Below are 13,813 nucleotides of genomic sequence, written 5' to 3'. Positions count from 1 at the left end.
ACACACCTCACGAAAAGGGAGCTGTATCGAAGGAAGGGTTGGATTCAAGAATTCTTTCCCAGACGTCGTTTTGCCCCAAACGGTAAGCTTGGATGTTGAAAGCACCCAGCAGTTTGGAGAAAGGTACGCTGGTTCGGTACTTCCGAACACAATCCTTTCGAAGCTTTGGCTTGCTAGGAATCGCCAACTTCAAGTATTCTTCGTTCTCTGCACACTTAAATTCAAGTCTGTCACCGAACAATGTGGCAGCTGCTTTCTGCTTTTTAGCCTTGCGCTCGGCAGCAACAGCGCGAGCCGTTGAAGAGTCGAGGGCCTCCTTTAGGGAGTTCATTTCCTCGTTATGCTTTCTCTGCAGCTCCTTGGCAGCTGCCGTCAGCCGGTCTATCTCAGAATTGGCCTTGGCCAAATTCTCTTCACAGGTCTGCAGCAAGGAGCCGTTGCGGCCAACCCGGGTCAATGCTTCCATGTGCTGATAAAAGCTCAACACATCATTCCTGGGGAAGAGGAGATTATCAGAAGAAATCATAAGAGATTATGAAAAAATGAACAAGCAGGAAGACCGGTACCTTGTGGACTGACTAACAAGGGCATCATCGTCCAGGACTTCAAACTCCCGACGATCAGAAGGTATAAGACTGAGGGAGCTCCATTCTGCAGCTTTCTCAGGGTCTTGCGTCACCCTATCGGTCGGCTTCAGGGTCCACTGAGGGGTGAAGACCTCCTCACAATCCTCGGAATTCTTGGATCTTTTATGGGAGGAAGCATCAACTATATCGTGCTTCCTTTTAGTTCGAGCGGAGGAGGAGACATTTGACCTCTCCACCATCGGTTTCTTCCCTTTACCCGAAGCATCAGCCACGGGCCTGATGTTCCTGATACCCCTGTAAGAAGGGTCAGGAGAGGGAACAGAAGCTTCTTGATCAGTGGTTAAGGCTCTGGGCGACAGTTGCTCAGCTGTCACAACGGCCCTAGCAGCCTTCACCCGCAGGTTCTCAGGGTTCATTCTTGGAGGCACTGCAAAGAAGAACAAGAGTTAGAATTATGAAAAGACGTATCACTTTAGTAAAATTAAAAGGATGATGGTTAGAAGCTCACAATGAGCCAAGCCCCAGTACTGAAGGATGGAGTTATACTCCACCTCAAGTCCATGTATCTCCTAATACCATGGAATTGATTTGATCTTCCAGACGGCCGCCTCGTCTTCTTTGGATAAGGGAAGGCCCCGGTTACTTTCAAAATAGGAAGTACACTGTTTCCAGGCGGTCGGGAAGTTGAGATCTGATTGAGGCGCTCGACAGAAAAAGTATCATTCGCGCCATCTTTTGTGGTTGGAAGGGCAAGTTCCTTTGGCAAGAATGCTGCCCCTCCAATCAAGTTCAGCCTTATTGCGTTTGGAAAGAAAAACCCAACCGAGAGGATGGGAGATAGAAAGAATATAAGTGCACAAAAAGAGAAAGAGATGGCGTAACGCTAAGTTCAAAACACAAACCCAAGAAGCCGACGATGAGACGCCAGCTATTGGGAAGGAGCATTCCAGGGCAAATGTCCCAGTGATTCAAAATGGCTGAAAACAAACCCCGCTTTCCAGTGCATCTATGTACAGGGGAAACTCACCCGGAAGGGTCGAATCAACCCTCTCATCAGAGTGGGGAGCCCTAATATGATAAGAAGAAGGAAAATCAAAATCCTGGATTGCTGAAAGAAGGGTTTCCTCCTTGAAAACGGAGGGGACAGAGCCAGGTCCGCCATTAGACCTGGAGGTTTGTTTCGACTGCTTAGAAGACTCGACAGTCACCCTAAGAGTCTTGGAAGATCCAAACTCAGGAAGGGCGGAGGAAGTTTCAGCTTTTCTCCCCTAAACTTTTTTGGGAAACTTCAGTAAATTCGCGCCAGAGGACAGTTAGGGTTTTGTTATCACTATCCGACTGTTCGGAAGGAAGGGAAGCAAAAGCTTCATTACCACTACTATTACTGGCACTGGGTACCAGAGAAACCCTATTATTCGCCATTACTAGTTTCAGTAAGGTACAAAAAGAAAAAGACTAGAGAAAGGAAGTTTAAACTTTGCAAAAGGATCAGTAAACTTACTGATTCAGTGAAGCAAAAGCTCGAGAATGAGAAGGCGCGAAGGAGACGACGAAGGTTCAAATTCCAAACAAGAAGAATGAAACCTACGAAGACAACGAACCGCTTTTAAAACACCCGCACGAGTGTTCGGGGATCTGAACGATAGAGATTGATTCAGCATCAGCGGTCGAGATTAGAAGACGTTTTGAAAGTTTGAACTCACGAATCAGAAACAAGCGTTCGAAAACCGTCGCTTGGGCTACGTGAGCCACGATAGATAGTTTGCAAAGAGACGCGTGGCATTGCCCTCACAACGCTCGAGGAAAAGTGACCACCGCATTAAATGTGATATGACATTTAATGGGATACGCAGAGACTATTGCCTGACGAAGAACCCAGTTAAAAACCAAGCCCTCGGGATTGACCGAACGCTTGGTCTGGGGGGCTCGTGATACGGAGGAATATGATCGAACCGGGTTCATACTCGGTTTGACCCTCGACCTCGGTCGAGACGGAGGATATCGACTCGCTTCCGAGTGAACCGGATCCAGAAGATAGTTTGCTAAGGAAGAAAACTAAATCAGCTACAAGCACGCCCTAATCCGACTTATGGATTAGGTTAATTGCCCTAATGACGGCAGACACAAATTGGCGGCTGTCACTTATCATCATTGAAGGGATAATCATCAAATAACCTGGAGGTTATCTCAGGAGTCCTCTACTAGTTCAAACTAGTAGAAGTCTATCGCTCAACGGATCTAACTGTTAAGATCCAACGACTACCCGAAGAAGGCTCGAGTGCATCTAACGAAGGAGATTCGAAGGTACACTCTATATAAACCTTACTTGCCTACGAGGTGAGGGGGACTCAGATTCACATACACACTGGTAGACGTAAACTATCAGAGGCTTACGATCTAGATCACTTTTCCCAGTTCTTCATTCCTTAGCTCTGTGCTTCTAGCAGAGCTGTTTGTGATTAAGTTCATCAACTGACTTAGCCTTCAGAGGTGGACTCCCGACCCCCGCGGTCGGGCCATGTCTGACGCTTTCGTTTTGCAGGTCATCACAAGGAGATCTAAGGGCTGAGTAGATTTTGGACGCATCAATGATTTATTTCGGAATTCAATAATAGACAGTGTTGTTGCAGAATTCGGTCCTTCTTGTACAATTGCTCGAACCTGCACCTGCAAAAACATGCTCGACCGGTGTGGTCGAGTTTCGTCTCCGACGAACAAGTTAGTTCAGAATGAACAGAAGGATTAACCTCAATATCTCAGTTAATTGAATAACTTAAGAGTGCCTACCTCATAATGATGAATATGTGGGTATTTATAGATCTTAGGATAGGTTACCTTAACTGTGCAGTAATGGAGTTCGAATAGGAACTCTATAATTGTTGCTAACTTCCTGAAGAGAGGAATCTCATCTATCAAGAGAGTATTACTTGGATTATAGTTGTGGAGTCTGACCTAGACTCTAAGAGTAATCTTTATCCCTATCTTTAAGGAGGTTGGATGTGATTCAAAGTGTACACCTTGCTTAGTGCCTTTGTTTTATTCATGGTCCAACCAAGGTTTGATTAGTCTAGTTCTTCTTTGGTCGACCTAGGTAGGTCTATTATAAAATATCCATAACAGACTGAGATGAGCTCCATTGATTGGAAGTAGGAGCAAAGTCTTTATTGATGTTTTGGAGTTTCTGATTCAAAAGATATAAGTCTCTTGCCGGAAGAGATTAGTTAGGGTTGGATAACCCAGAATCGGACTGGATATTGTTCTTATACCCGACTATTTCAATGGGGATTGGTTTGATTGATTTGCTAAAGCACTGGATTAGTTTCATCGATTTTCTGTCATTTACTACTAGTTACAAGAAAGAACATTTGAGTATTCATGACTGATTTCAAAGCACGTCACACAAGATTATGTCTATCAGTGAAACCATGTTAACAGTTATACCTCCTGCTGCTTTCTTCGGAAACTCTTAAACCCATTTCCATGAAATAAAGCATCCATTTTCGTCCTCAAAAGTAATTTAGAGAGAATTGGTTTATTGATTACCCAAAAGAAGAGACAGTAACGAATTGATTGTCCTTAAATAGAACAAGAGTGTGGTTGATGGTCCTTATTATTTTCTGTTGTAGATCTATTCTTGCTTTCAAGACAATCAAAAATCAACCTGGAACTTTGCAATATTAATGCTACTTCTGTGATCATAATAGTCGTGGTTGATGGTGGTTCCATTAAATTTCATAACAAGTTACAGAAGGGCTTTAAACAAACGATTACTTTACAATTTGATATATTAGCCCCATTATTAACCACTTCAATGCAAAGAGAAGCCCAACAAACCAGGGGAAAAAAATTGAAAAATTCTGAACAAGGTGAAAGGAAAAATTGCAACTTATCATTGGCCAGCTTTTTAAAAGCCGGTGAGAGCAGCGAAGAGGAGCTGGTTCCAAGTATCAGGAAGTCCCGGTAGACACCAATGGCTGCAATCAAGACCACTGTGATCACCACTGTAAGTGGAGGGGTGTGCATCCTTTCTGAGTTGTGATAGCCTTGTTATGTCCAATAGATATACTGGTTTCTTGATCCTTGCTAACACTTTGTTCACCACAACCACTGCCGGTGGTATACCAGCCGGATAAGTCAACCCCGTTGATGGTTGCATCTCTCCAGAGCAGCTCTTTGATGGTTGGTTCCAATCTTTACCCCTAGTGAAAGTGAAAATACGATCACTTCTCCAACTTAATATTGTTCTCATGAAACATTCTAGTTACTATAGTCTAAATACAAGGATGAAACTAGACTTTATGTGTGTGTCCTATTTTGTAATGAATTAAAACCCTAATTGAATTTGAATTCACTAAAAGGCTGTTTGTTTGCAAAGGTGGAGTGGAGAAAAAAAAAAAACATGTGGGCCCCACCGGTGTGTAGTGGGGTGAGGGAGAAGGAAAGGAAATGAAAGGATTTTGTAAAAAAATGTTAATTTTGTGGGGTTTTGATAATGCTTAGGTGGGAAAGTTGGCTTGTGACTTCACCAAACAATTTTTAGGATTTGAAAGAAAAGTTTATTTTTCAAGAATTTTCCCACTCCACATTTTTTCCAGCAAACAAAAACAGCCTAAAAATTTTTTGGATTGCAATGCATTAGGATTCCTTATAGGGTTTTTGCAGTTTCCTTTACTTCTTCATTTAAATCTTTTTTATCAAGCTCGTCTACGTTTACACTAGGACTACCATAAGTTAAGTGAAAATTTATCCAGTCCATTTTCTTGTTAGAAATAGATCATTCATTTCCTTGTAGATGTGTGATATGTGTCCAAATATTACATCAAATGATTGAAATTCATAAGTCACATCAATCAACTCTTTGATGTGATTTATAAATGGATTTCAACTATTTAATGTAATATTGAAACACATGCCACACATCTACAAAGAAATTGACCATCCATTTCTTTGTCAAAAATGGATATGATATTGGTCCTAAGTTGGGTTGGGGTCGAGTCTCTTAGAATCTTATCAATATGGGGTGAAAATGTCCCAAGAACATAAAAAATTAATGACTTTTTTCTTTTGGACAAAATAGTAATTTTATTTTTTTAATATGGTTAATTTTAAAGGGTAAAAATATTCAAAGGAATTAAAAAACACTATTTTTATTAGTTTTGTAAACTAAAACTCATTTTTAGCAAGTTTTGTTAAGTAAAAATATTGAGTGGTTATTTTGCAAAAGAAAACCTAAAGACAGCTAATTATGTAATTTTTTCAAAATTAATTGAAAAATGGTCCAGCTGGACTAAATTGAATTAGGTAACTCGGTCAAGTAGGTTAGGTCAGATTGGATTAACCTTGTCAACTATCCAGTCTTTTTTTTTTTTTTTTTCGGTAAACAATCAACTATCCAGTCTTGACCCAATCTCGTGTCAAGGACCTCAAGGCTAATATTTTTAACTGAAACCCAAGTAGATTTGAGCCATAGGGCTCAAATTGCACACTTAGTTTTTTAGATTATATTCTGAAAATCAGGCTTTGAATGAATGAATGAGAGAGAGAGAGACAGAGAGAACGAACGAACGAACGTACTGATAATGGGTAGGAGAGATTCCCTGGAAGAAGACTTTGGTTTTGGAAGGGTCCACGTTGAGATTGACCCACCTGGCCCACGTTGTTAGTCCTTTATAGTATGCAACCAGACGATCCATGTCCTTGTACAAGTTGTTACCCTCTTGTATGTACTTCCACCTGCAACATCCGTAGTACAACACAAGTACCCATGGCCGTTGGATTTCACTTACTGTACTGAAAATTTTAACTGATTCATTCATAAAGAAGGGCTGAAGGCCTTGGAGTTAAGAAAATCTTACGGCTGAGAACTTCCCGTGTGGGTCCACCAATGCCAGGAGTTGAATATCAACATATCCATGCCTTTCCACGCGTTCCCATTCTGGATTGAGTCGATCTTCAGAACTGACCCCACTTTCGTTTGAGCTAGATCCACAAGGTATGGTGTCCGATAAAGGAGCACCGTAACTCCATAGTCCTGCGAAACACCATTAATAGATTCAAGCTTGACACATTATTCGAAGGGTAAGATTCTTTATTTCCTGAGACAGATAGGGTCGTTCTTTGTCTAGCAGCTGGTCACGGAGACCCCACTAGCTCTTAACACTTCCAACCAAAAGAAAACTCACTCTCTCCCTAGCCATGTACTGGGGACCACACATTGGATATTCTTTTTGAATAGATGAGATGATCATATTCCTTTTCTTTACTATTTATTTATTTTGATATAGAGGAATTTGGATATTTATCTACAAAAGTAGAGTACTGCTCCTTCTACATTTGTCTACTGTACATTTAAGAAGGGAGTTCATTTTGAATATTGACGAGGTAAAGCAGAGTTATACTAAATATATATATATATATATATATATATATATGTATGTATGTATTTGTCTATACAAGATACAATAACAACAACAACAACAACAATAATTCTTGTCCCAACTAAATGGGGTCGGCTACATGGATTCTTGCCCTCTAATCAATTCTATTCGAAGCCATGTTAGATACAAGGCCTAAGCTATACATATCATTTCTCACCACTTCTCCTAAGGTTATCTTAGGTCTACCCCTAGCTCTTCTACTTCATTCAATATGGATTATATCACTTCTCCGAACATGAGCATTTATAGGTCTCTGTTGAACGTGGTCGTGTCACCTCAAACGACTTTCTCTAAGCTTATCACTTATGAGAGCAACTCCCAAACCAACTCTAATATTATCGTTTCTTATCTTATCCATTCTAATTTTGCCACTCATCCATCTTAGCATCCTCATTTCTGCTACAGTTGAGTTTATCTATATGATTCTTTTTAACAGCCCAACACTTTGCACCGTACATCATAGCTAGTTGAACAACGGTCCTATAAAATTTTCCTGTAAATTTTAATGGAATATGCCGATTACATAAAACCGCGGATGCACCTCTCCACTTCATCCACCCTATTTTAATTCTTTAGGAAACCTCATCCTCTAAATCACCTCTTTTACTTATGATTGAACCTAGGTACCTAAAACAATCACTCTTAGGAATCTCTTTATCGTCAAGTATTACCACTTCATCATCTGCCCAATCATGACTAAAGTTACAAACTAGATATTCTGTCTTCGATCTACTAAGTTTAAAGCCTTTTGATTCCAAAGCTACTCTTCACGATTCTAATTTGGTATTAATTAGGCCTGTAAACGGACCGGATTCGGCTCGGATACACCAATCCGAATCCGAATCCGATTAGCAAATCCGCTATCCGAATCCGAATCCGGCAAAAATTTAGAGAAGGCATCCAAATCCGAATCCGAAACTTTATCGGATATCCGATAATAATCCGATCCGATAAAATATCCGATTATTGATTAATAATTGTCCATTTTTTACATTTTTTATTATAAATTTCTAATTTCCGATTACCGAATACCGCTATCCGAATCCGATTACCGGTATCCGAATCCGATTATCATCTATTTTTAAAGGAAAAATGTTAAATACTTTACTCTATCCGGATAAAAATTTATCCGGATATTATCCGATCCGATAAGCAAATATCCGAATCCGAATCCGGTTGCTTAGCGGACGGATACGGATATTTTCCGGTAAGAAAATTTTCGGATACGGATACCATTAAACGAATACGAATGCGAATTCGGAGGCGGATTTCGATTATCCATTTACAGGTCTAGTATTAATCCCCACTTGGGTCTCATCAATCAACACAATATCATTTGCAAAAAACATACACCAGGGGACCTCATCTTGAATGTCTCTGGTTAATTCATTCATTACCAGTGCAAATAGATATGGGTTTAAAGTTGACCCTTCATGTAGCCCAACTGTTATTGAGAATTCATTACTTTGTCCCCCCACTATTCTAACACTAGTCACCGAACCATCATACATATCCTTAATTATATCTACATATTTACTTACAACACTTCTTTTCTCTAGTACTTGCCAAATTAATGCTCTAAGGGGGACTCTATCATAAGCTTTTCCTAGGTCAATAAATACCATATGAAGGTCTTTCCTACATTCTCTATACCTTTCCATAAGTCTCCTAATTAAGTAAATAGCCTCCGTTGTAGATCTTCCCGGCATAAACCCAAATTGGTTCTCTGTAACTGTAGTTAAGTGTTTCAAACGGGTTTCAATTATTCTCTTCTATAATTTCATCGTATGGCTCATCAATTTAATGCCTCTATAGTTATTACAACTTTGAATATCTCCTTTATTTTTGTAAATTGGAACCACAGCACTTCTCCTCCAATCATCTGGCATTTTCCCTGTGTTCATAATCTTATTAAACAACTTAGTCAACCAAACTAGTCCATGGGTTCCTAAGCTCTTCCATACTTCAATTGGGATTTCATCAGGACCTTGTGTCTTGCCTAGTTTCATCCTCCTTAAAGCTTCTTTTACTTCGGACATCGAAATTCTACGTATATAAGTTCGGACATTGGTGCCTTAGTGAAAAGTATAATCGTTTGAAACATAAGTGCTTGAAGAATGCTCATTTAGTAAACTAGAGAAATAGGTTTCCCATCTTTTCTTAATATCCTCTTCACAAACTAATACTTTATCATCTCCATTTTTAATACATCTAACATGGTCCAGATCTCTACTCTTCCATTTTTAATACATTTTTAATCCATTATTACTATCTTATAAATAGATTTTCCCCCTTCCTTTGTGCCCAACTTATTGTATAACTTTTCATACTTCCTTTCCATTGTTTTTCCCGTAATTTTCTTAGCTTCATTTTTATCTAACCTATACCTTTGAAGATCCTCAACATCCTTAGTTCTTTGCCATGTCTTAAAACTAGCTTTTTTATTCCTAATGGCAGCTTGAACCTCACTATCCCACCACCACGTCTCTTTATAATAATGGATCTTTCCTTTTGATTCACCTAGAACATCTTTAGCCTCCTTCTTAATACACATAGCCATCTCATTCCACATTGCATTGGTATCCCCTTTAAAATCCCATTTTCCTTGTTTGAGTACTTCATTAACGAAAGATTTAGAGTACTCTCCTTTCAAATTCCACCATCTTATTCTAGGATAGTTTACCTTGGACTTTTTATGTGTTCTTGGGAGTAATCACATATCCAAGACCACAAGTCTATGTTGTGCAGTTAAGCTTTTCCTCGGTATCACCTTGCAATCCTTGCACAACAATCTATCAGTCATTCTAATTAGGAAGAAATCTATTTGGCTTCTATGCTGTCCACTTTTGAAAGTAATTAAATGTTCATCTCTCTTTTTGAAGTAAGTATTTATAATAGATAGATCAAAAGCAGTAGCAAAATCCAAAATTGAAATCCCCCTCCTCATTCCTTTCTCCAAAACCATATCCTCCATGAACACTCTCATATCCTCTTTGATCTTTTCTCCAATATGTCTATTTAAATCACCTCCTATGATAATCTTTTCTCCTTGAAGAATTCCTTGCATTAATCCACCCATATTTTCCCAAAATTCTAGCTTAAGACTTTCATCAAGTTCTACTTGAGGTGCATATGCACAAATTGTATTTACAAACTCTTTCTCCATCACAAGCTTGATAGCAATAATCCTATCACCCACTCTTTTAACATCCACCACATCATTTTTTAAATCTTTATCCACTATTATACCCACTCCATTTTTATTTGTTTTATCCCCAGAATACCAAAGTTTAAAGTCATCCAACTCTTTGGCTTTTTTACCCCTCCATCTAGTCTCTTGAATGCAAGCTACATTAATCCTTCTTCTCCTCATAACATCTATCAATTCTAAGCTCTTACCAATTAGAGATCCTATGTTCTAAGATGCCAATCTAATCCTACGCTTATGGACTAGCTTCTTTACCCGCACTCGTTCACGGCGCGGGAACCCTTGCGTACTTAACCGTATCCGGGCCCCGATGCGACGTGTCGCTTACAGGGGACGCCCTAGCTAACCCTTGCCCACTTATCACTACACCCGGGCCATAGTGTAGCGCGTCACTTCTTTTGTCGGGGAACGCCCTAGCATAGCTTTTATCATATAAGGTCGAATTCATGAAAAAAAAGTTTGGTTAGATTTTTTCCGGTGCCGGCTGCCGACCTAACGCACCAACCCTCCTCCTTTACTCGGGCTTGGGACCGACAGCAAAACACTGGCAAAATGTGAAAGTGCATGGTTCTCTACTCTCATGGGTAGAGGATTTCAATTTGATAGATAATACATATTGGTTAGTTTTAGACCAGATTGACATTGAAATTGGCCATATAATGTATTGGTCGCATAATATGAAGGGGTAATAAAATTCATAAATCCATTTGTTAAGTTATATTAGGGACAAAGATGTACAATATCATTGTTATCCATCAATATCAAATTTAATATTGTATTAGTTTTTCATGTCAATAGTGATTCTAATACTATATAAAGAACTACGCTTGGATCGGCCAACAAATTTAAGGTCTTGTCATCTGGAAGTGAAAAAGATAAGGCTTATGGAGTTGTTAGTATACCCTACAACTGCAACAGAAATTCCACTCTTAAAGAAGGGAAAAAAATTTCTATACCATGTCACTTGTTGGGTAGCACTCCCATGGTGATAGTCATTTTGTATAAGCCTTTGGTTACCCCCCAAAAATTTTGCTCGACTCCTTATCTTGAACACAATCTAATCATAAAAATTATGAATGCACGCCATAAATGGTAATGACAATCTTTTATGCAAAGACAGTTATTAAAAGGAAATCATAAAATTTTAAAAAATAAAAATAATAAATTCACGGTTGTTTCTAGTAGACAACCATGTGGTTGGTGCTACCACAGTTCAAAGAATCAGTGCCTGACAGATCAAAAAGAAAAACAGCTTTTAGTTTCTACTCTCTGGTAATCTCTCTATCTCTTTCTATCATAGTAAAAAAAAATTTTAAACAAGAAATTTTATATATAGGTAGGGGAACAATTGACAAAACTCTCTCTCTCCCTTCAGCTCTCTTCAATCCACCATAAATTTTTTTATTTGTTTTAAAGTTTCATTCTCTTAATCTTACAATCAAAGAATTATCTAAAGAAGAAAGCGAGCCTAACAGTTGTTTGGCCTATAAACAAATAAATAGAAAGAAGAAAACCTTGGTCACTGTTTTTAACTTTTCATGATGCCCCTTGAATCATTGGAATGTTTAAAAATGGCAATTTATGTATTTGCTGACGACAATTTTAACCATCTTTTGCTTTCTTGGTTGGGAAATCAGATGAATCTATAAATTTTAATAAATTAAAAAAACACACAGAGAAACACAAACTGAACTATGATTGGTGCACATATGATGTTTGATAAATTGTCACCCAGATTCGTCTCATTTAGGCTTGTTTTCTATGCTTTTCAAACCCAGAACAGGGTAAAGGAAGAGAGAAGAAGAGGAACAGAAATGAAGAAACTGACCTCAAATGTTACAGAAGAAATTGGGTTGCTCCTCACCACGGTTGTCCTAGCGTTCGGCACTGAGGCATGTATCAAGCAGTTTATTGATTCCCACTGGTTTAAGCTGAGTGAGTCACCCACAAACATAATCTTCTTCCCTCTCCAACTTGTCAAGAACTGCAACCCATTAAATCTGTATCAAAATTCCAAAGCCATTAAAATGACAGCTAACAAGTGGGGTACCTGTAACTGGGTAGAAAGCTAGTAAAAGTAAGGATCTGTTGTTAATGCAGCTGTGAAAGTACCTTGGCAGGTCACAGCCCAGTGGTTTCCATTTGTATTTGAGATAGATCTTATCAGGTCTACCGTACTTTTGGCAATTGAATTCTGGATCTATGAATGGACAGTTTGAAGAATCATAGAGAGGATAAGAAGCATCAAAAACCCAGTTTCCTTGAAACAAATTGCAGCTACCTGCAAGCATTCGAGCTCCTCGTGAGGTGCTACCATTGTAAAACTGTTCTTGTTCTTGCTCTGCCTTCCCTTCTTGTAGAGACAAAAGCAGGAGAAGAAAGGAGAGGCAGAGGAAGGGCAGCGAAGGCTGGAATCCACAACCCATGAGTTTTGATCCCTCGGTTTGGAAGAAGATGAGGATTGAATAAAAGCTACTTGAGAGTCACATAAATATGGGAAGTGGGAAAGGTTTGGAAAATGGTGTGGGCTCTATGAAAATTAAAAAATAATTGCCGCCATAGCTATATTACCAACCACACATGGAAATTGAGATCTGGGTTTGCGGGAGTGGCTATTCAGGTAAGGTCTTATTCATAATTGATGTTTACATTAGCAATGCACTTTGGAGCTCAACTTGCTTCCTGTCGGAGACTTTCTGGGAAGTAACAGGCGGGGTATGGTGTGCCTCATTGAGCACTGCTAGTCCAAACCCCAAAGTGTGAGTTTTGGTCAAGATCATCAGCTTCTGCTTCAGCATGTGTTTTTTGTGTGCATCTCTCTGTCTCACTGAGAGAGAGAGAGAGAGAGAGAGAGAGAGAGAGAGAGAGAGAGAGAGAGAGAGAGAGAGAGAGAGAGAGAGAGAGAGAGATGTGGTGGTTGGCTCACCTGTTGGCATTTTGTCACCAAATGGTGAATGGATTTCTAACCTCCCTTAGGCAAGAAGACATGATGTATTGCTGAATTTCATTGATTGACAATTGTTATAATTGCCAATAGAAAAGTACAAATGTTAGCATTTATTAAATTTAATATGCCCAAGGGCAAAAGTAGAAACTCATTTTTGGACGGTTACAAAATACAGGGTTATATTTTGGTAACCACTACATCACTTGTAACACAATTGCATTACAACATTTGAGTTTTTGAAAAACAGCTCTTGCTCTCTCTCCCTTTCCAAAAAACATGGAAAGGAGGAAGCTTTTCGACGATCTTCTACTCCTTGGTCTTGGTCTCAACTTTCTTCCATCCACAACGGCATTTGGGTTGTGGAGTTTCTTCCCTTTCCTTGAGATTGTGGAATCCGGTGACAACTTCGTGGAGGAACGATGACGTGGATTCAAGTTTACTTCTGCTATAGATCTTTATAATTTGGGAAAAGCGAATCCAAGTAAGGATTTTTTCCCATTAATTTATAGAATAGAAAGATGTCCAACATTGGCATCAAAGCCAGATTCCCACGATTCTTTGTTCCTCCCAATTGTTTGTTTTCTTGAATGGATCCAATGGAATGATCGAGGGTTTGATAAAAATCCTAAATTTT

At 39.2% G+C, this 13,813-nt stretch overlaps 1 protein-coding gene across 1 annotated transcript; it reads right to left on the bottom strand.

Moving 5' to 3' along the window:
* Positions 1-3,943: 3,943 nt before the first annotated feature.
* Positions 3,944-13,028, bottom strand: LOC149005120 (protein trichome birefringence-like 39). The gene is made up of 5 exons (XM_089168122.1): positions 12,345-13,028; positions 12,061-12,232; positions 6,443-6,618; positions 6,162-6,320; positions 3,944-4,786 (listed from the first exon to the last, which is right to left on the bottom strand). Exons 1-5 carry the CDS (start codon positions 12,656-12,658, stop codon positions 4,492-4,494), a joined length of 1,116 nt encoding a protein of 371 aa, XP_089024248.1. The 5' UTR covers positions 12,659-13,028; the 3' UTR covers positions 3,944-4,491.
* Positions 13,029-13,813: the final 785 nt, after the last annotated feature.

The sequence above is a fragment of the Hakea prostrata genome, chromosome 9 (assembly GCF_041222555.1).
Source record: "Hakea prostrata isolate BN-2017 chromosome 9, UWA_Hpros_2, whole genome shotgun sequence".
NCBI classification, from domain to species: Eukaryota; Viridiplantae; Streptophyta; class Magnoliopsida; order Proteales; family Proteaceae; genus Hakea; species Hakea prostrata.
The sequence above is the reverse complement of the archived record's forward strand: the minus strand, read 5'-3'. Positions and strand labels throughout refer to the sequence as shown.